This window comes from Doryrhamphus excisus, chromosome 8, assembly GCF_030265055.1.
Source record: "Doryrhamphus excisus isolate RoL2022-K1 chromosome 8, RoL_Dexc_1.0, whole genome shotgun sequence".
Taxonomy (NCBI): Eukaryota; Metazoa; Chordata; class Actinopteri; order Syngnathiformes; family Syngnathidae; genus Doryrhamphus; species Doryrhamphus excisus.
In genome coordinates, this window is record NC_080473.1 from 9,929,644 (window position 1) to 9,953,291 (window position 23,648).

The following is a 23,648-nucleotide window of genomic DNA, read 5'->3' on the forward strand; positions in this document are numbered from 1 at the left end:
CCTGGGAAGGTTTTTTTGGGGGGGGGGGGGGGGTCAGCAATCTTTTTTTCATACAGGGCCCGGTGAGTTTGGATTTTTTGAATTTTTGGATTCAATTGTGCTGTTGTGTTGTCATGACGAAAAATTAAATGTGTTTGGTCTGAAACATTTAAGTGTGACAAAAAAAAGAAAGAAATCAGGAAGGGGGCAAACATTTTTTCACACCACTTTAAGTCAATAAGTTAAGTCAATTAAGTCAATTGTTTTTGTCTTAAATCGCCCATTATGTTACAAAATTAGCTTGTGCTAATCAAGAATTGAAATTTTTTCAATTGAAATTTTTCAATTGAAAAATTGAATTACAAATATCACTAGCTTCAGTGGCACAATACAAACTTTGAACGCTAGGAAGACCGTCAAAGATAGTTCTAGAGCTTTGTACATGTAAACCAACACATGGTGTCAGAGCTTTTGCCCTGTCACTCACATATACATCTTGATCCAGTGTCATTTCAGCCAGCTTTTTGAGTGGTTTGAAGCTTTGCATGCTGTTTCTTTAACCCGGTCGCATGCGGCTTGCCTACCTGTCTGAGGATGAAGGCCGCGACGTCGGTGGACTCCCAGTAGGACGCATGAAAGAGGTGAGGCAGAGCCACTGTCGGGAAGGCAGTCAACACATCGGGGCAGTACAGCGAGTAATCCAATCTCTTGGATCCCCACCAGCTACTGGAAACTGATGCAAAAAAACCCCAAAAACAAATCAATGACCAGATAACTGTACAAGTTCTCCAACGAAGCCCCCCCTGCTCCTACTCACTGTTAGCAATGGTGTTACCCAGCTGATGACCGACAGACCCAATCGACATTCCGCTTTCCACGCTGGTCACGCTGACTCGACGGACTCTCTCTTCTCCTGTTCCGATTGACTTGGTCTCTGAGGACGACTGTGCAGTCTGCTCACCATCCATAAACACGTTGGGATGGCTTTGGATACTCTCCGCTTGAAAAGAAGAGAAAACAAAATAAAAAAAAAAAACTGGCTTCAGTCTTTTAAAATCTATGCTGTTACTTTGGCAAATAATAGCAACTTCTCGTTGAGTATGGATTAGTGTTTTATTGAAGGAACAGGAACAAAAACTGCTTCTTCTCATCGCGGTGTTAAAGTGAATCGTAATTACTTTTAGAAAGCCTCTTTGTTGCTGCTGATAGCAAGAATATGGCTCCTTTTTCCCGGCCCTGCCGATAACACAGTATGAGGATGTGTGATTTTATACCAATAAAAAGAGGACACTCAAACAGGAAGTTAGATCCATCCACACTCTAACCCTAATTCAGGAAAAAAATAACAATTTTAGGTCACGTGTCTCTCTCAAAACGAGCCTCCCGCACCAAGCTGACATGTGACACACAACCCAATCAGATCTAATCAATACCAAACAAGTATTGTTTGTATCATGTAATGTCATAACAGTCCATAATGGAGGGAACCGAAAGGATGGTGGGCACAAAACTGAACATGTTGATGCTTATGTTGCCTGTTCTCGTTGTTGTTGCTTCCCTCCTGTGTCCTTACCCATTTAATCCCTAACAAGCTTCACCTGTGTACAATTTTTCCCTGTTTATATAATAGTCTTCCCTTGTCTCCTGTGTTCTCTCCTAGTTTTGCAGTCTAATAGGATGAATCGAATACACACTGCATAACTTGTTATGTACTGACCGGAATATGTAGCAATTTCTTTTTCATGACCTGTTTCTGGAAAAATGTTTGGAATGGCGAGGTTTTTTTTCCAACATCGGGTTTTTTCATGTCAATGCAATCCATTCATTCATTCATTTTCTACCGCTTATCCTCACGAGGGTCGCGGGGAGTGCTGGAGCCTATCCCAGCTGTCTTCGGGCGAGAGGCGGGGTACACCCTGGACTGGTGGCCAGCCAATCACAGGGCACATATAGACAAACAACCATTCACACTCACATTCATAAGAATGGACAATTTGGAGTCGCTAATTAACCTAGCATGTTTTTGGAATGTGGGAGGAAACCGGAGTACCTGGACAAAAACCCACGCATGCACGGGGAGAACATGCAAACTCCATACAGAGATGGCCGAGGATGGGATTGAACTCGGGTCAATGCACCCATGCCCAATTAAGTTACATGTTTTTTAAATGTAGTCAATATAAAGTAGGAGAAAAAGTAAGTGGGGATGCACGGCGGAAGAGTGGTTAGCGCTCAAGCCTCGCAGCTAGGAGACCCGAGTTCAATTCCACCGTCATTGTGGAGTTTGTATGTTCTCCCTGTGCATGCGTGGGTTTTCTCCGGGTACTCCAGTTTCCCCCCACATTCCAAAAACATGCTAGGTTAATTGGCGACTCCAAATTGTCCATAGGTATGAATGTGAGTGTGAATGGTTGTTTGTCTATATGTGCCCTGTGATTGGCGACCCTGATAAGACTAATCAGTAGAAAATGAACGATAGAATGAATGAAAAAGTAAGTGGTGGAAAGTGCCTGCACATGTTGAGTGCTCATAACATTTCCATAACAAAAAGCTGAATAATGACCACAATAACAAGCACTAAATAACACAAGTTTCCAGCTGGAAAGACTCTAAATAAAGCAGCAGATGCAGTCACATTTTAGATTGTTAGGAACCACAATCCGCAGCAGAATACAAATGATACCATGCCTTCGTGGCTACGCGCTATAGGATCAGATGTCATTAATAAATTCTAAAGTCCATTCAAGGTAGATTTGCTAGCGTAATGAAGATGGGCTTGGATCGGATTAAATGAGGAGCTTCTTTTCTCCTCCACATACCGAAATTGTAAGCAAGAGTGCGCATCCACACACACTAAGAAAATCGCACTAAGAAACTTGCAAAAACTTGCAAGAAGTGGAAGAGAAACATTATGCCGGAAAATTTTTGAAACAGTCAACTTTTGAGACTAGAATAAATAGTAATAAATGAATATATGTAATTCCTGTCATTTAGAAGCAACACTGTTTACAATAATGCTAGATGGTTATTAAGGTGATCAATAATGATGAATATAACATAATGTCACATGCTCCTATTTTATCTTCCACTGGAGCATAGCTGGAATCAATAAGAAGAGTGCTTACTCTCTCCATATTACAGCCATTCATCATAATAAAATCTTGTATGTGGATGAATGGGGATGCCAAAGTGGTACTCAGTGGGAGCCCGATCTGATTGGCTGCTACAGCCTTCAAAAGGGCTCATTTGCATACTTGCAGAATGCATAGACAGGTATCCCGAGATCTGAGCATGTGAAGCATTCATTAAAGCTAGCTACGACAGCACATCTGGTCCAATCATCTTTAGCAGCGGCAACGGCTCTGAGAAGTATCCGACTTTGTACATCAATTTATTTAATCACAGCTCGGGCATCAAGTTTACGGTGGTATAACATTATTATTACATAGGTTGGAGATATTTGGACAAAAAACATGGGTCCTGAGTCTTGTTTAGTCTCGTCTAGTACTGTTCTCCATAACCTTAATTATGGAATTGATCAACTGGTCTCTCCACACAATTGACAAGATCCCAACCGCTGGGACCGTTGGGAAGGTCGATTCTTTCCATGGAGAACACCGAAAACGTTTACCTATTCGAAACCATGACAACAGGTCTGTTGCTGATTGGATTGGGCACTGCCCTGGTGTGTCGCGGAATTCGTAAAATGTAGTCAGCGGATAGACTTAGCCCACCGCTACCCGTCGTGATCGATATGTTGGATAAAGCTGTTTAATCTCTGACTCTGACAACCATTCACACTCACATCCACATTTATATGGACAAAAAAAAAACAGGCAAATTCCACACAGAAATATGCTAATGGGAATCTGAACCCAAATCTCCTAACGGTGAGGCAGATGTGCTAAGTACTACTTCACTGTGTGATAATATATTCAGTGATATCAGTGATGAGCTGTTATCTTTCACACAGGAAACTGTGCCATTCGTTTATTGTTTCCACGCATGATAATGATTTACATGATACTGTACAAAAACAGAAATTGTTTATATATTTTTATTCATTCATTCATTCATTTTCTACCACTTATCCTCACGAGGGTCGTGGGCGGTGCTGGAGCCTATCCCAGCTGTCTTCGGGCACATATAGACAAACAACCATTCACACTCACATTCATACCTATGGACAATTTGGAGTCGCATGCATGTTTTTGGGAGGAAACTGGAGTACCTGGAGAAAACTGACGCATGCACGGGGAGAACATGCAAACGCCGCACAGAGATGGTTGAATCTGGAATCGAACTCGGGTGTCCTCGCTGTGTAGCCCGCGTGCTAACCACTCAGCATGCACGGTAAAAACATGCAAACTCCACACAGAGATGGCTGAATCTGGAATCGAACTCGGGTGTCCTAGCTGTGTGGCCCGCACGCTAACCACTCGGCATGCACGGGAAGAACATGCAAACTCCGCACATAGATGGCCGAATCTGGAATCGAACTCGGGTCTCCTAGCTGTGTGGCCCACGCGCTAACCACTCGGCATGCATGGGAAGAACATGCAAACTCCGCACAGAGATGGTCGAATCTGGAATCGAACTTGCGTCGTCTAGCTTTGTGGCCCATGCGCTAACCGCCCATGCGCTAACCACTCAACCACCATGCAGCCCCGACATATTTTCATGTAAACACGAATGTATACTTTTCATTTAAACACTGTTTAATTTGACCTGCAGGGGGCACTAGTTTTCCTTCTGTCTAAGTTCATTCATTTTCTACCGCTTATCCTCAATGAGGGTCGCGGGGGTGCTGGAGCCTATCCCAGCTGTCTTCGGGTGAGAGGTGGGGTACACCCTGGACTGGTGGCCAGCCAATCACAGGGCACATATAGACAAACAACCACTCACACTCACATTCATACCTATGGACAATTTGGAGTCGCTAATTAACCTAGCATGTTTTTGCAATGTGGGAGGAAACTGGAGAAAACCCACGTATGCACAGGGAGAACATGCAAAGGATGGAATCGAACTCAGGTCTCCTAGCTGCGATGCCTGTGTGCTAACCACTCTGCACCGTGCAGCCCTATATATTTTTAATGTTGTAAAAATATAGATATTTCATGTATTTGTTATCTTTTTTCAAGAATCATAAAAATACCCAGAGCCAACCTACCACTGTGTCTATATTTCATAACATTTTTAAATAAATAATTTGCTCGGAGTGAAGCGATTCTAAATGCAGCTGCAGGCGTTTGTGTGTGTGTGTGTGTGTGTGTGTGTGTGCAGCTGAGGGCGGACATAAGAAAGAAGAAGAGGACATGGTGAAGATAGTGTGTGTGTGTGTGTGTAATGTGGAAGACCTTCAAACGGCTTTGCTGTAAAATTAATCCGCTACTTCATTTTCCACTTCAGTGTGCTCAACAGTTATTACAGTGGGGATGGCGTTTAATTACAGTTTAGTAACCAGCGTCTGCTTTTTTTTTTTTTTGCTGTATTTTTGACCATTTGGATGACAATCTTAAGTGGGGAGGACAGCTGCTCGGATGATTGCTGTGGTTGCAAACCAAACCTAATTGATGGCCTTGAGTTGTTTTAGCTTAGTACAAAAAAGGCTAGTAAGAATGTTTAATTGTTTCATGGATTTCTGACATTTATTGATCATTTTAATGGACTTTTATTGATTGTTTTACTGTATTTTCTGGACTATAAGTCGCTCCGGAGTATAAGTCGCACAAGGTAACATAATTAGGTAGAAAAAACATACATAAGTCGCACTGGAGTATAAGCCGCATTTTTTGCAGGTAATTTATTTTACAAACTACTTAACCAAAACAGACATTACATCATCATGGAAGGCAAGTTCTAACATTAATAAAAGAATGGAGAACAGGCTGAATAGGTGTAAGATATGCTAACACAATGGTTATTCAGCTACACAAAAAAAAAAATAAACATGAACAGAAAAGGTGTCCAGTGTTTATGTAACATAAACAGTTTTTTCATTTATAAGTTGCTCTGGAGTATAAGTCGCAGGAACAGCCCACCTATGAAAAAAAATGCGACTTATAGTCCGGAAAATATGATATAATGGGAGGCCGTTTAGGGAAACACACATCAAAAATTTGCACACACAAACACAATTCTCACATACACTGATAATAGGTACACACGCATATTAAACACACCGACAACTGGCTCATACACACAAATAAACAACATAAAGTGTGTGTGTGTGTTACAATAAATTTGGTGCACCCGGAAGCTCAGTTCAGTGTAACCTGACGTTTCAGAATAAAATACACTCACGCTAAACATGCTAAAACTCAAAATAGCAATTAAGCAAGGTGGTTCGTTGTGATGGATTGTAAATGTACTCAAAATAATGAATAATAAGTCCTTGTCTGTCAAGTATGAAGTTTTTTTTATAGCAAAGCCGATAATTTATAAAATTGAGATAATTATTTTGAAGTGGCAAAATCGGAAGTAGCTGTAGTGGTGTCTTCCTGTGAACGCTCAGTTTCAGGTGCCATCTAGTTACACAAAACATGCTCACACGCACAAATTCCGTGTGAATATTATATATGCGTGTGTGTGTTTATTTGTGTGTATGTCCTTTTGTTGGTGTGTGTACACACCTTTTAACGTGCGTGTGTGCCCATTATCAGTGTGTGTATGTGTGAATTGTGTTTGTGTGTCCAGATTTTTTATGTGTTTTGCCCTGTTTCAAAGCATATGTGCCAAAAATCAGTGTGTGTTTGAGTTTCAGAATAAAATCCACTCATGCTAAACATGCTAAAACTCAAAATTAGCATTCGTTATGGATTGTAAATGTACGCAAAATAATGAATAACGAGTCCCTGTCTCTCAAGTATGAAGTTTTTATAGCAAAGCTTATGTATAAAAAGTTAAAAACAAAATGTTTACAGGAAGACACCACTATAACTACTTCCGATTTTGCCTCTTCAAAATAATGTTCTCAATTTTATACATTTTTTATAAGCTTTGATATAAAAAGTTGCAAATTTTGAGTTTTAGCATGTTTAGCGTGAGTGTATTTTATTCTGAAAGTCATAACTCAGTTTCAGGTGCCTTCCGGTTACACTGAACAGGGCTTCCGAGTACATCGAATTTATTTTCTGAATAACCGAAGTTTAAACAGACACGAAAAGTACTACTACTACTGTGTGAATATTGGTCTGTATGAATATTATATATGTGTGTGCGTGTTTATTTGTGCGTATGTGCCTGTTGTCGTGTGTGTACAGAGCTTTTAACATGCGTGTGTACCCATTATCAGTGTGCGTGTGAGTACATTGTAAGTGTGTATGCAGATTTTTCATATGTTTTCCCTAAACGGCCTCCCATAATATATAAAATATATTATTATAAGAATTATTGCATCTGCTGTATTTTAGCAACATTGAAGATTTCGTTTCTGTGTGCCCTACTTTTTCTTTAGAGGGCGGGCATCATCAGCAGCACACGCAAGCAGAACAGGGCGGTGTGTGTCATAACGGCTGTTTGGAGTGAATCCCACAAGTGGGCTAACACATGCCATCCCATAAATCATTGAGTCATTAAAGAGGCAGCGTCATCAGCAGGCCCTAGGGGGGGTCTACTGGAATGGGGTTGCAGCAGCATGGTGCCCCTGTCATGCAGAATGATGCATCACAAGGGCTGTAAAGTTACTGTGCAAGCCTTGATTTTGAATTATTTTTTTTTTGTACATAGGAAATAACAGAAATCGTATGTTTTAGCGTCAAAACACAAAGCGGGAATGAAATGTCGCTTACCTATGACCAATGAGCGTCCGTCTCCCAGGGGGTATCGCTGATAACGTGGGACGGCATATGGGGGCAGTTTGTGAAAGAGAGGTTGCAGTAGTGGTTCCAGTCTGGACGCCGAAGGGTCAGACGGGTAGAACAGGTTGAAGATCTGAGAGCAGGCCGGGTGGAGCTGGTTCACTGAGGGTCACGATAACATCGGACACAGACATGTTGGTACTGTGTGAAACGTAGCAGTGAATGCGGTAATGGTAATGGTTTTATTTCATTTGAATATGCATCAGATTACAATTGAATGCATCACATAATCAGGTCACAGTTCCACATGTCCAAAAGGAGTAGGAAGAAGCAAAGCTTATTAAATCCTACCCCTCCATCTAGTACTTTAACAATCAGTAACTGTTACATTTGTTCACTTCCTGCTTTCCTAATATAATTAAAGTTTTAGTTAGCAAGCTAAGGATGCTAATAGGACGTTTTGTGGTAAAAATACATTTGACTCGCACAGTGTATTAATAACACAACAAGACAATACCGTATCATACAGTAACTGAGACAAAATTGTGCTGTACATTTTTTACGTTAACGGAAAAAACATGCTAACTGGGGCGGACACTAACCAAGGTTCCAGTGTGCTTTATTCAATAATAAATAAATAAATTTAAAAATAACTACTGTCTATTGGTAAATGTCTGAGAGGTTGAGAATGTGTTTTGTTTTCTGTACACATTCAATACAGATATCGTCAATGTTTTAAAATCATTGGACCGATTGTCAATGGTAATGGTAATGGTTTAATTTCATTTGAACATGCATCAGATTACAATTGAATGCATCACATAATCAGTTCACAGTTCCACATGTCCAAAAGGAGTAGGAAGAAGCAAAGCTTATGAAATCCTACCCCTCCATCTGCTACTTTTACAATCAATAACTGTTACATTTGTTCACCTCCTGCTTTCCTAATATAATTAAAAAATTTGTATTCTTTTTTTTATTAAATTATTAAAAATATTAAATTTATTATATTATTTATTAATTTATTTTTATTAATTTATTTATGTTTTATTATTATTATTTTTTATGTTTTTATTTTTTGTCTCGTACTGAAGTACGAGGTGATATGACCATACAATGACATAAAGGGTACCACAGTAACTATCAATATAGTGATCAGCTGCTCGTATTGTTTCTTGAATTGGCTCATCGTTGTGCATTGTTTGAGTTCCTTACTCAATCCATTCCATAGTTTAATTCCACATACTGAAATGCTATGGCTTTTTAACGTAGTCCTAGCATATAAGTGTTTCAAATGTAGTTCTTCCCTGAGATCATATTTCTCCTCTCTTGTAGAGAAGTATTGGATGACATTTTTAGCTAATTGGTTATTTTTTGCCAATAAAACAAGGAATGATGCACAAATGCACAACATCAGATAACACAGATCAATAGATAAAAAGATGGATAGATACCCTGAACAGCGGGCAGCACGGTGCGTCGCATGGCCAACACCAGCCCCAAAGGGCACCCCAACAGGAAGCAATCCGTCACCTCAAAGTCAAAATGACCAGGATTCAACACCAGACTGGGGCTGCTACTACTGCGCACCTCCACGCTGTCCTTCATCAGACTGTGAACACATAATGAACATATAATGGTACATTCCAACATTCTTTAGAGAAGCTACAGCCTCACCAAGATGACAAAGCGTGCTGGAATAGTGAAGACGTGAGTATGAGTCAGTGATGCTTTTACATCCTCCTCAACTGAGTTTTTAATATTCCGTGTCAGTCGTCGGCAACTCGCCTTTATGAGACAGCCCGGGTCGCTCCTGTCTGAGCTCTCCCCTGCCACGCACACACAACACATCCAGCTTCAAGGCCGCCTTTAGCCGCAACAACCCTGTAATGATGACTAGTTTTGCTCTGCTTTCGAGGAAGCCAACGTTTCAATATTAACAGCTCGATAGAGAAAATACCGCCTACGACCATCCTCAGATTAATGCGTGGGTTTCTCTGTATTATGATTTTTTATTGTTGTGTTAATAATGCATGTTATACTCTGTTTGATGCTGTGGCGGTCGGAAACGGAAACATCATTGCTTTTGTAAGGCTTCCTTGTAATTAAGTGCAGGAAGATTGCAGCAAATCCTGCTATATGCAACTGTACTATAGATGAGTGTAGACATGCACCACGTCTTGGGTCATAGAAGAGGAAGTAGGACCACAGCACTGTATTATTTGGGGTTCCATAATGATTAAAATGGCAAAAATATATAGAAAAAAATGTACCATCCCATGGCCATTACCTCCAACTTTACCTTCCTCAGTAAGGCATTTCCGATCTTAGAGGGGAGTTTGGAAAACTGCCATGGAGACGATTTTTTTCGGAGATGAATAGATGATCATGGACTTGGGAATACCGTATTTTCCGGAAACAGTTTTTTCATAGGTTGGCTGTTCCTGCAACTTATACTCCAGAGCGACTTATAAATGAAAAAACTGTTTATGTTACATAAACACTGGACACCTTTTCTGTTCATGTTTATTTTTTGTGTAGCTGAATAACCATTGTGTTAGCATATCTTATTGTTCTCTATTCTTTTATTGTTAGAACTTGCATTCCAAGAGGACGTAATGTCTGTTTTGGTCAAGTAGTTTGTAAAATAAATAAATTAATTCATTCATTCATTTTCTACCGCTTATCCTCACGAGGGTCACTGGGGGTGCTTACCCGCAAAAAATGCGACTTATATATGTTTTTTTCCTACCTAATTAGAAATTTTTGGCCTTGTGCGACTTATACTCCGGAGCGACTTATTGTCCAGAAAATACGGTAAATTAGTGCATGGAACAAATACTAAAATTTCAGGTGTAAATGTCGGTCAGTGCTTCTGATACCACCGCCCAGCGACCACATACACTGTCAGCCATTGGTGTAAACAAACGATGAGTAGCTTATGAAGATGCTTGTTAAAGGAACAATTCCATCATATGATGAAACACAGGAAATACATATCAGTTCATCTAACTATTATGACATATTATGGGAACACCAGTTTACAAGCACAGTTAGTACTCACATTTTTCTTGGTTTAGGTGCAGATTGGCTATAGTTTTACAGTATTGGGTCAAAATATAAACTGTATTCAAAATATGTGTCGACAAGCATCCATTTTTATCGGAAAGCTTGTCTGCATATTCAATTGCATTCATTTTAATATCTGCAGTTTGGACATCAAATGTTTGGTTTTTATTTGCAGAAATCTCTCTCTTGAAAATGGACGTTAGCAAAAATTGACTTTTGCATCAGAGTAGTTTCTTGGAAAACTACAAGACAGATAATTATAAGCAGCTGGTGCCAAACCTTCCAAAGGCTGCAATATGTCTTTTACGATACACGTTTGCATTCCCATTTAGATTTCTCCGCCATGCAGCCCTATTCATTAACATGATATCTTTATTTCTTGAAAGATAAAAAAGTGCAAATAAAAAATGTCCAAATATATATGTATATATGATATATATTATATAAAAAAATGTCCAAATATATATATATATATGTATATGTAATATATATTATATAAAAATATATATATTATATTTTATAAAAAAATGATAAAAAATGTCTATATATGTATATGTATATATATATATATATATATATATATATATATATATATATATTTGGACATTTTATATATAATATATATTATATATAAATATATATATTTGGACATTTTTTTATTTATTATTTATTTTATTTATTATTTTTACTTTATTTTTATAATATATATATATGAATGTGCAAGGAGTTCTTTGTCTTTCTGTGACAAATAACGTTAAATGATGCTGAAAGACGACCATGTCTCATCTGGCTTTAAGTATAATGAGCAATGTTCGTACAGTACAGCAGCGCTCTTAATGAGATGTGATGCCGGGCATCAAGAGGCTTCTCAGCGGCTCAGTTATGTCCACTTAGGTTTTTTGGCCATCAGTTAGAAGTGCTTTTAGTGCGGTCAAAGTGTAAATGCACCTAATTAAAAAGGCAATGTTAAACAATGGTGGGCAAAATGGGGAACGGTGATTTGCTGTATAAGAACCGTCTGCACATACTGTCACAGATCATTTGCAGAGTGAGTTGAATCATGGAGAAACATCTCAAGTTGAATGAAGCACAGTGGGAGGATGAGGGGGCATCCAATATGAGCGGCTCATGTGTGACTGGTCGTGTCCACTGGGATGTTCAGGGAGGGAAAAAAGCATGTTCGAAGGAGAGCAGAGCAGGGAAGAGGTCAGCCTCCTCATGGCGTAAACACAAGTGAAGGGTGGAAGGGTGAGAGGTGCAGCAAACACACCATGTGGATGAACGGGATGACATCTGCAGCCGGTTTGTTACGTACTCATGTTCAAGTCTGACAGGATGAGGCTGCTGGTGAACATTCATGTTTTTTAAAGATGCTCAATATCCACTTTTTATTGATTTTTTAATAATTCGTGATTAGTAGCGGGCTGCACGGCGGTCAAGTGGTTAGCGCATAGACCTCACAGCGATGAGACCCGGGTTCAATCCCACCCTCGGCATCTCGGTGTGGAGTTTGCATGTTCTCCCCGTGCATGCGTGGGTTTTCTCCGGGTACTCCGGTTTCCTCCCACATTCCAAAAACATGCTAGGTTAATTGGTGACTCCAAATTGTCCATAGGTATGAATGTGAGTGTGAATGGTTGTTTGTCTATATGTGCCCTGTGATTGGCTGGCCACCAGTCCAGGGTGTACCCCGACTCTTGCCCCAAAGACAGCTGGGATAGGCTCCAGCACCCCCCGTGAGGATAAGTGGTAGAAAATGAATGAATGAATGAATGAACGACCTGGACTGGTGGCCAGCCAATCACAGGGCACATATAGACAAACAACCATTCACACTCACATTCATACCTATGGACAATATGGAGTCGCCAATTAACCTATGAAACCGGGGTCACCGTGCAGCCTGCAGATCTTCCTTTGAAATATATACAGGAAAAAAAGTACTCAAATAGCAGAAATGTGACAACCTGATGACTTAATCTCAACATTTCTTGCTTAGAAAATATGTAGGTGATTGTTTGGAATCCGTCCATAGTCGACTAATAGTCAGATGGTTTTTTTATGTGTGTGTTTTCTCATTTATGACTTTTTCACCTCCAAAGAAAAAACAGCCACAAAACCAAAACAATCATTGTTGGCACATATCAGAAAAGCAGAGGCGTATTTTAGTCATTTGGGTGCCCGAAGCAAGCCCAGTCATTGGGGTCCTCCACATCCTGGTACTGGACTGGACCGACAAAGGTCGTATTCTCACCTCAACACAAGGTCTTCAATGTGGGCAGCAGTTAGTTACATAGCCATATTTATACAGTATATGCTCCTAATCATTAGTTTAAATATTAATGTTTATCATCTAAGTGACACGGAACCTCAAAGGCCTATGTTCATGTTCATGTTTAATCCCGTGTCATGTGACAAGTCATCAAATGGCGTGTGTAGAGGCTCACCTGGAAAAGAAGACATGTTGGCCGGTAGATGACGTATCGCCATCGTATGAGTCGCTTTGCTTGCGGCTGAGAGGCGGTGCGCCTTGACAATGGCCTTCGTTGGGGGCGGAGATATCGATGTTGCTCTTACTCAGCCTTTTGCTGGAAGTCAGACCCAGGCTGGACTCTCCTAACAGTCCCGAGTTTTCCTGGGATTAAAAAAGGATAAGACCTAAAACCTAAACAATTCTTAGACTCAGACAAAGTAGCGTTAATGGCGTATTCAAACACTTCATCCGTGCTGTGTGAGTGCTCACCTTCAGACTTTCAGTGCTGTTGTTCATTCGACCGGTGTTGCTGTTGTTGGGGCTGCCTGGTCTTTGCTGGCTGCTGAAGCACAAAGCATCAAAACACAAGACGCCTCCGACACAGTCTCCCATCAGGCAGACCTGCAGAGACACAGAAGTATATGACACAGACTGGGGAAGCCATTTTGCAGTGGTGGAGATGAAGCATTGTCATGTCTTTGGGCCAAAGACATTAATAATGCATACGTTTTTATAAGTTAGTTCAAATGAAAGGAATAAATAGCTAAAAGTTCTAATAAATAAAAACACTAAGGTTAAAAATCTTCTCTAGAAAGTATCGTTTTGGGCCACTAGAGAGTGCTCTCACATATAGACAAGCTTTGTCATTTTCTCTCAGTGAAAAGCAGGCTAGCCTCACGACAGAAACGAACCGGAAAACCTCATAAACACGTTGAAAATTGCTCTAAACGCTTGTTTCTTGGGAAATTATTGTTTTTGTAAGTATATTGGTGTATAAAGCACATATACATAGATGCATCTGCTATTTCAGAAGTTGTACTTGTTTCATCAAGTTCGCTAGCTTCACGCTACTGCTACTTTGCAGTTGCAGTTGGTGTACGTGTGTTAGCTAACTGTTAGCTGATGTGTGTTTAGCCTGTAACATGAGCAGTATTGGAACTTCATTTTATTTTTTCTGTGTGTTACAGTTACCAATTACTTTTACAAGAAAAAAAAGCAAGCCTTGTTTGCGGAGTTTTCTTCATTGGTTCGCTGGCTGTCTAGCAACACATGTACATGTACGTTTCATATTAGCCTTACTAGTCTTTTGTATTGCTTGGGGGAAAATACAATACAATAAAACACAATACAATACATGAAACAATTACAATTAACTCCAAAACAACATGAAGGTCATTCTGCTTAAACAGTTGGATATTCTGTGCAGAAAAACGGCCTTAACAAAAGGTTCCCACTTTATACTATTCAGTCACTATGGCCACCATATTGGCACTGAAAAGGAGAACTAATCAAGAATAACAGCCACTGGTGAAGCTGTAATTACCTTTATTATAATCCCCTTAATGGCTTTTAACCTGGAGGCCTCGATTATGTCTTTTGGCTGATTGGTTTATCAAGATTGTATCGACCCAGAGCTCGTAATCAAGTACCATCAGTCTGAGGAGGGTCTTTTTTTTTTTTTTAACCATTTTGAACATTTGTGGCAGCTGCTGGGCTAGCTAACAAAGCACTAGTTAAATACAGTGGAGCATATGAGGTTGAATTTAATTTCTTTGACCTTTGATTTGTTCATATTTAAGTATTTTATAATAGAAATTATTTGCTTCAAGGTCATAAGGTCAAAACATAATTTTGGTCCGCAAACGAGACTCCCTGGAGGCCTGGTTACAGAGGAGCAGTGCTTGCACAAGTACACTGAAGAAGGATAACATTTCTTATTCATTATTTTTTTGCATTTCATGAGGCAGCAGTGAGCCAAAGAAAAGGAAAGCCATCACCATTAAAGTGAAATAATAAAAAGACACTCTCCGAGAGAGGAGAAACACCCGCCAATGATGTTGATGTTGAGACCATCATTAAGAACAAAGATTATTGAATACTAATGAATTCTAAAGGGGGTCATGGATTTGGTGCACTGTTTCAATGTGAGAGTGAATGATTGGTTGTCTATATGTGCCCTGTGATTGAATGGTGACCAGTCTAGGTTGTACACAAAGTCAGCTGGGATAGGCTCCAGCATACCCCTGCGACCCTAGTGAGGATGGGCGGCATAGAAAGTGGACGGATGGAATATTTTAGAGTTGAAATACAACTGCCAGATTGTACCTTGAAGCTTCACCCGTGCTGCGCTCAGCTTGACTCCTTATCATTCCTTAGCTTTTTGGCTTCGTGCATACATGTGAGTGCTTTATTCCAGCTAACATATTCATGCTCAGCTTTTCCAGCAGTGTGGGTTCCATCCTGTCATCCTGGGGCAAAATACTGAACCGCCACATGATGCTGTGTCATCAGAAGGTAAACGTACAAACAGTGTCAAAGCATGTTTCAATTCATGTTTCCCTAAATATATATTACATATATTATGTAAAAATATATATTTATATGTGATTATATGTGTGAAAAAAAAATCACTTATTGAATCGGTAACTGCTCTGGCGTGGAGAAGGGGTAGGATTTAATAAGCTTTGCTTCTTCCTGCTCCTTTTCAGACATGTGTAGTAATGAGGTGTTGTGTATGTATGTATGTGTGTATATACGTATATGTATGTATATACGTATATATGTATGTATATATGTGTGTATGGATGTACTATATGTATGAATATGTGCATGTATGCTGCATGTATATATATATATATATGTGTGTGTATGTATATATATATATATATATATATATATATATATATATATATGTAAGTATATAAAAAGATATTATAAGTGTATATGTGAGAAACATTGGTGTAACATAGTATGCATGTCTGAAATAAATTAAGAAGAAGAAGAAATGAACCACAGCTCCCCAGTGCTGGTAGCACTCATGCACCCCAAGGCCAAGCTTTTAGTCGGCAATGGTATATAAAAATCAATATTGTATCTATTGTACTACATAATTTCTCATAAAATAAACTCATCCTGTTAAATTACTTATTCCCTCAAGAAAGATGACTACATGAGGACTACTCTTAGGCCCAAGAGAGTAAAATAAGTCCTTCTTGAACTAAAGTGCTCTTAGAGTTTACACAGATTACACAGCCCTCTCTGAAGCAATATTCCCTCCCTCCCACAAATCCACTGACTTCTATTAAACTGCCTCCAACTCGATGAGTGGAGCAGCTCAAACAGTGACACAATGACACACACACACACACACACACATACACAAACACACACCTGACCCGAGAAGCCCTGGCCATCCTCAGAGTGCAGAAAGCTGCGGTAAACCTGGTTGGCCCGGGCTATGACTGTAGCCACAGCATCCTGGTAGCGTGGTGAAACGATGGCAAGGAGCGGCAGGGCAGCCAATGGCAAGTGGTCCACACTGCTGGACACACAACTCTCATCGTAGCTGTATGGGTTCAAACTGGGGAAGGGAGAGAATTGGAAAATAACAGTCATTGATTGTGTACTGTTCAAAAAAAGGACCAAACATTCCCACAGACATGCTCCAACACCTTGTAGATAGTCTTGTGTATAAATAGTGGACGCTTGCTGTCACCGGTGAGCGTCTGCGTATGTGTGGGTGTGTATCTGTTTTAACAGATTGACAACACTATTCTTGTGTTGACTAGAATAGATGTGTGTCACTGCAACACAGTGTGGGGAAGCGGTAAAAGATGGCATCGCCCTACATTCTCCCCTTGAGCTGCAGCACCGACATTGTCACCATCCATCAGTCGCTCTGATTACAGGAAGGTGCAGCGATGCTAAGCACAAGCTTGCGACATGTCAGCAGGCCAGGGACACATCTCATCTTCACGGGTTTATAGGCTACTGTTCACTGTTGACCCCTTTTTTCTTTTACGGTTTCATAGATTAATAAATATGACTTGGCGCGAGAGGGGGGGGGTACACCCTGGACTGGTGGCCAGCCAATCACAGGGCACATATAGACAAACAACCATTCACACTCACATTCATACCTATGGACAATTTGGAGTCGCCAATTAACCTAGCATGTTTTTGGAATGTGGGAGGAAACCGGAGTACCCGAAAAAAACCCACGCATGCACGAGGAGAACATGCAAACTCCACACAGACATGACGGTCGAATGGTTAGCACGCAGGCCTCACAGCTAGGAGACCCGAGTTCAATTCCATATATATGTTATATTTTTCTATATATATATATTATAATGTTGCAATATATATAATATAATATAATATAATATAATATAATATAATATAATATAATATAATATAATATAATATAATATAATATAATATAATATAATATAATATAATATAATATAATATAATATAATATAATATAATATAATATAATATAATATAATATAATATAATATATATATATATTATAAACATGCAAACTCCACACACAGATGGCCGAGGGTGGGATTGCTAACCACTCGACCGTTGTGCAGCCCTAACATTAATGTTATATATATATATATATGTTAATGTTATATATATATATATATATATATATATATATATATATATATATATATATATATATATATATATATATATATATATATATATATATATATATATATATATATATATATATATATATATATATATATATATATATATATATATATATATATATATATATATATGGAATCGAACTCGGGTCTCCTAGCTGTGAGATCTGCGTGCTAGCCACTCGACCGTCATCTCTAACAATCAATAATCATTATGTACTTTTGTCATTATAACAGCTATTATAATGTTAGGGCTGCACAGCGGTCGAGTGGTTAGCAATTCCACCCTCGGCCATCTCTGTGTGGAGTTTGCATGTTCTCCCCGTGCATGCGTGGGTTTTCTCCGGGTACTCCGGTTTCCTCCCACATTCCAAAAACATGCTAGGTTAATTAGCGACTCCAAATTGTCCATAGGTATGAATGTGAGTGTGAATGGTTGTTTGTCTATATGTGCCCTGTGATTGGCTGGCCACCAGTCCAGGGTGTACCCCGCCTCTCGCCTGGAGACAGCTGGGATAGGCTCCAGCACCCCCAGTGACCCTCGTGAGGATAAGCGGTAGAAAATGAATGAATGAATGAATTATAGTGTTATATATCTGTTCATTGGAATTACACTGTGAAGGAAAAATGTCAACATGGAGGGACAATGCACCCGGATGATGCAGTGTAGTTCTATATTACTGCAGAAAACAACCTCCACAACAAACATATTAAATTCATACTACTCCGGATGCCCTGCCTGACACCACCCTGCCATTTACCAATAAGTCTGGGTCTCGGACTACTTGCGTGTCCAGCCATACAGTGACTTTGAGAGGTACACTGCAGCTTTAGAAATAAACGCCAGTAATCATGTGGTCCATTGCAAATACTACAGTAAGACAAAGGGAATATTGCACAATTGTACATGAAGGACCACATAGTGACATCCTGTACATTAATACAGATTTACATATACCTTGCAGGATATTACTAGTACCAATGGACTAGTAAGTTAAATGCTATTTTAATTATGACATTAAAAATCATTTGTTTGCCCCTACTGTGGAGCATTTATTCAATTCCGAAAATGATAAATTAATCACTATTCCAATGTCAAATTGGCATTCTCTAAGCTGTTCCAACAAAGTTGATGTAAATTCCCCGCACAAAAAAAACAATTAACCGCACAATCGCTAATGAATGCAAGCAAAAGACCACTTGTCAGTCGCTATTTGTAACCCGTCACGATCACTTTAATTGCTAAAGCAAGCAATTGTATTCGACGTTTAGCTGCATGTAAACCCACAGAAAACCGGCAGCTGATGTCCCGGTGGACCAGTTAGCGAGAGCACAGCTGTGAGCAGAAGCACGGCCCACGATGCGGCTCTGATGTGCAGCTGTCTGCATGCAGACGCCATTGGAAGCCTCTTGAGATGCATTTTGACTCGTTCTCTCCAGGGTCACTTTGTGAGAGATTGTGTTCTTTTAACGACACAGACTTAAGATAACAGTCAACATGGGGAGACTGCGGAATATATTAGGTGGTCACCTAGATGAGTGCGGCACTGCAACAGTCAAGTGCTGTATTAAGAGTATTTTTGCTGTCAACAGCAGGGAAGCTTTGCTTTTGGGTTTCACACAAAGGCGACAACAATCCATGTTGACACAGAGCAGCAAAAACATTTGTGAGGCCAGAATATGGCAAAGAAACACTAGAAAATGAATACCCTGACATATTGTATGTAAAAATGTGTATTAAAGGTGCACTTTGCTGGAAACAACACTATGTTCCGCCATTGTTATTTGGGTTGGGATTTGGTAATGGTAATGGTAATGGTTTTATTTCATTTGAACATGCATCAGATTACAATTGAATGCATCACATAATCAGTTCACAGTTCCACATGTCCAAAAGGAGTAGGAAGAAGCAAAGCTTATTAAATCCTACCCCTCCATCTGCTACTTTTACAATCAGTAACTGTTACATTTGGTCACTTCCTGCTTTCTTAATATAGATTAAGGTTTTTTTGTTGTTGTTGTTTTTTTTAAAATCATTAAATTTTTTGTCCCGTACCGAAGTACGAGGTGATATGACCATATAATGACATAATGTGTACCATAGTAAGTGTCAATATAGTGATATATATAGCACATCATGACTGGTTCAAGACTCTTCATCCTTGTATTTAGCAAACATCAACTGCTTGTATTGTTTCTTGAATTGGCTCATCGTTGTGCATTGTTTGAGTTCCTTACTCAATCCATTCCATAGTTTGATTCCACATTCTGAAATGCTATGGCTTTTTAACGTAGTCCTAGCATATAAGTGTTTCAAATGTAGTTCTTCCCTGAGATCATATTTCTCCTCTCTTGTAGAGAAGTATTGGATGACATTTTTAGGTAATTGGTTATTTTTAGCCTTATGCATTATTTTAGCTGTTTGAAGATGAACTATATCAACAAGTTTAAGTATTTGTGATTTTAGAAATAAGGAGTTAATATGTTCTCTGTAAGCGGCATTATGAATTATCCTTACTGACCTTTTTTGCAGTACATTTAGTGGGTGAAGATTGCTTTTAATGGTAGATATGGTAGAACCAGAGGAGTGATTTCTGATTGAGAACAAATTTTGCTTTGTTCAATACTGAAATATTTCTGGTCACCTTATGTTGTATATTTGTAATCTGAGGTTTCCATATTTTCATCTATTGTGATCCTCAGAAATTTATTTTCGTTCACCCTTTCAATGTCTATTTGTATTTGCTGGTGCATGTCCTTTCTGCTGTTAACAAACAGCATGATTTTAGTTTTAATTAGGTTCAAGGACAATCTATTATCATCAAACCATCTTTTTAGTGAGACCATTTCTTCTCTGACCTTTCTAATGATTTCGTCTGTACTCCCGCCAGAACAAACAGCAGTGGTATCATACTAGATATCATACTAGAGAGAACATTTACTAGAGCATTTACTAAAGCTGTCAACCTTTTTTCCATGGTTTACAACAACTGCGCCCATAAAAATCAAAACCAGGCAAGAAAAGACAACACCAATTAATATTCAGAACACTCATTTCCACTTCTGAACAGGGTTCACAAGTCACAGGACAGAAGCAGCCTGCTGCACCGTTCAAATACTGTCAGGTGAGATTCCAATCATTTGCAATGGATAATGACCTGATTATGGAGGTGCTAGTTTGTACTACAATGGATGTGGCACTTTTACATCCAAATAATTTCACGTGAATAATGTTTTTTGGATTTGTCCGCTGGTGTGCATCCGAATGCAAAATGTAACACATCTAAAGGATGTATCAATACAAGGGTAGAACTTTGGCATCACCGGTTCCAACAAATAAAATCCAAACAAAGGCATTAAAATACAACAGTAGTCCTATCTTTCATTCAGCTTGTCAAGCCGTTTTACACTTCTCTCCCCTTCTGCTGCAGCAGGACTGGTATGTAATTTGATGTGAAGGAGCGTCTGTCATCACCATGGTTACCACTTCGACCGCAGCAGAAACTCAGCTGCATATAAAATGGAGAAATGACTGGAGAAATGTAGCTTGTGTGTAGGCTATGCCGTTAGAAATGGAGTTTAACTAATAACGCCGCTAGCTAACAAGTCAGCAAAACTGATATTGGTCCTACACAGTACACCCTCTGGTTTCACCTCACAGGACAACAACTAGCCAACAACTAGCTTGCCAACGCCAGTCACAAATCATCACCTAACTTAACAACACAGCTATCTACCTCTTTTTGGTCAGAATTTTTATTTTTTTTAAGTCTGTCAATCGATTAAAATATTTGATCGTGATTAATCAAATTTTTTTGTCCATAGTTAACTCCAAATTAATCGCTTTTAAGATTTTATCTGTAATACTTAGGGGAAATCTCTTTGTGGTAAGCAATTCGATTAATCGCATTTTGTCCACAGTTAACTCACAATTAATCACATTTAATCACAGATGGAAATAAGTTTTCATGTATAATAAGTATAGAGTAGTATTTGTGGCAAACGATTCAATGTGCAACGACAACGATAATTACATCAAATTTTATGTAAAGGGATATCAATTTGGGAACTTTGGGCCATTATTTAAAAAATACAGTGAGCAAGCATATTTTTGTATTACAATTTTTTTATTAGCATATCAGCTCTTAAACTCGCCCACAAACGTTCAGCAAATACAAAATGTGAGCGAGTGAGACCTCTCACATTAACATGTTTTTCTTTATTTCTGTCTGCTCAAAATAACATTTATATATTAATGATACTGGTTTTAAATTATACATGTTTGTTAAAAAAAAGCCTATTTAGGAACATTTAGAAAGGATTATTATTAAAGAATTGCCTCAATGCATCTTTCCTTCATGAAATGTACAAATGAAAATACCAAAAACTTTGGGCACATTGAAATATATAGGAATTAATCATTATATTACAGTAAATATTATTGTATTACAATACTCTAACTATTTCGACAGTTTTTTAATGTTTAATACGATTTGCCAGTTGTCCTACTTTTTCGACCGTCATTGAACACACCGACGCATGTTCGCCGACGCAAAGATGGCAGTATGGATGTATTTTACCCCTTTTTCTTTCACCTCCTTCTTGCTCCTGAATTCTGATACTATGTGGGAATGCATAAAAGTAAGATGTGATGACTTTCAGTGCTAATGTGCATCATTGTGATAGTTTGATGCTAAATCGCTAACGCTAGCATAACACTGGACTTCAAAGCGTCATTGACATGTTAGCTTTGTTGTCTGTCCGCTTTTTAGTGCTCTTGTTATGTTTCTGCGGTTATGCTATCTCCATCCGTGCCAAACGTACAGCAAATAGTGAACTTTAGGGCTTTAGAACTTTGATATTAAAATACACAATGTGTACAGCTTACACTGTTAATAAGTCAACACACATCCATTATGGTTGTTTACAGTCAAGTTACTGGTAGCTTCCTTGCACTGGGGAGAGGCAGTTCATCGAGGGAAACAACATGTAACATCACAAACGCCTCCCTTTGGTGCCGAAAGCACAGATTACAAAGAGCAAACAATGTAGCATGCTAATTTTCCATTGCACAAATCAAATAATAACTACCCCTTATTACAGCTCTTAACGTATTAGGATTGAACAATCGTAATAGACATAAGAAGGGGTGCAAGTGCAATCATGTGATTTTCCTAAATGTAACTTATGTAATAAAGTAATTTGTAGGTCACAACTAATAAACCATGACCACAAAAAAAGAGAGCATAATCCAAGGACTTCTAGTTTATGAATGCACCAAACTGGAAAAATGGATTCAAACCTATTTTTTGACCTTGACAGAGAACTATTGTTTTGGACTGCACTGATCATTCAATTCTCATTTAAAACTAAGTCCAACAGACAAGTCTTGGACTTCTATTACAGGACTAAAGGAGTCCTGAAGTGGTCTCTATTAACGGCGGTGGCAAGAAGATAAGACCACAAATCAGCTTCATCTCCAGCAGGCTAACCTTGTGATAAAATGTCAAACGCAAAACATCGTCGACTATCCATCTATAAACTGCATTCCACTCCGGCTTGAAAATTAGAAGCTAATGTCCCCCGTAGTCTTCTAATTAGAGCATGGGCCCATTAATAGTCGGAACTACCAACCGGAATAATGAGAGTCTCCTTGACTAACTTAACGGAGGTCACTTACTGTGTACATGTGGACTTCCTGGTTCGATCAGAAACTCTGTGGTTCTCCATTCCTGCTCACATGTCATTTCGAATGGTCCAAATGTTTTTTTTTGGGTGTTAAGGGAATATTTTGGCGCTAATTGGAAGTGCTTTGCCACAGAATTCCAGACTTTGCCATCTTTTTTCCAGTTGGTTTTATGCGGGATGCACGTTTGC

General features: G+C 39.1%; 1 protein-coding gene across 3 annotated transcripts in view; it reads right to left on the reverse strand.

Annotated features, from left to right (window-relative positions):
* pitpnm3 (PITPNM family member 3) overlaps positions 1–23,648 on the reverse strand; it is a 92,822-nt gene that overhangs the window by 14,925 nt on the left and 54,249 nt on the right. For all 3 annotated transcript variants that reach the window (XR_009131480.1, XM_058080424.1, XM_058080425.1), the window contains 7 exons: positions 16,495–16,684; positions 13,594–13,725; positions 13,298–13,485; positions 9,236–9,393; positions 7,773–7,943; positions 797–979; positions 564–712 (listed from right to left, as the gene is read on the reverse strand). Coding sequence is in view for 2 of the 3 variants with exons in the window: in XM_058080424.1 (XP_057936407.1) it covers positions 564–712; positions 797–979; positions 7,773–7,943; positions 9,236–9,393; positions 13,298–13,485; positions 13,594–13,725; positions 16,495–16,684 (1,171 nt within the window). In the remaining variant the exon portion in view is untranslated. The remainder of the gene's footprint in view (positions 1–563; positions 713–796; positions 980–7,772; positions 7,944–9,235; positions 9,394–13,297; positions 13,486–13,593; positions 13,726–16,494; positions 16,685–23,648) is intronic.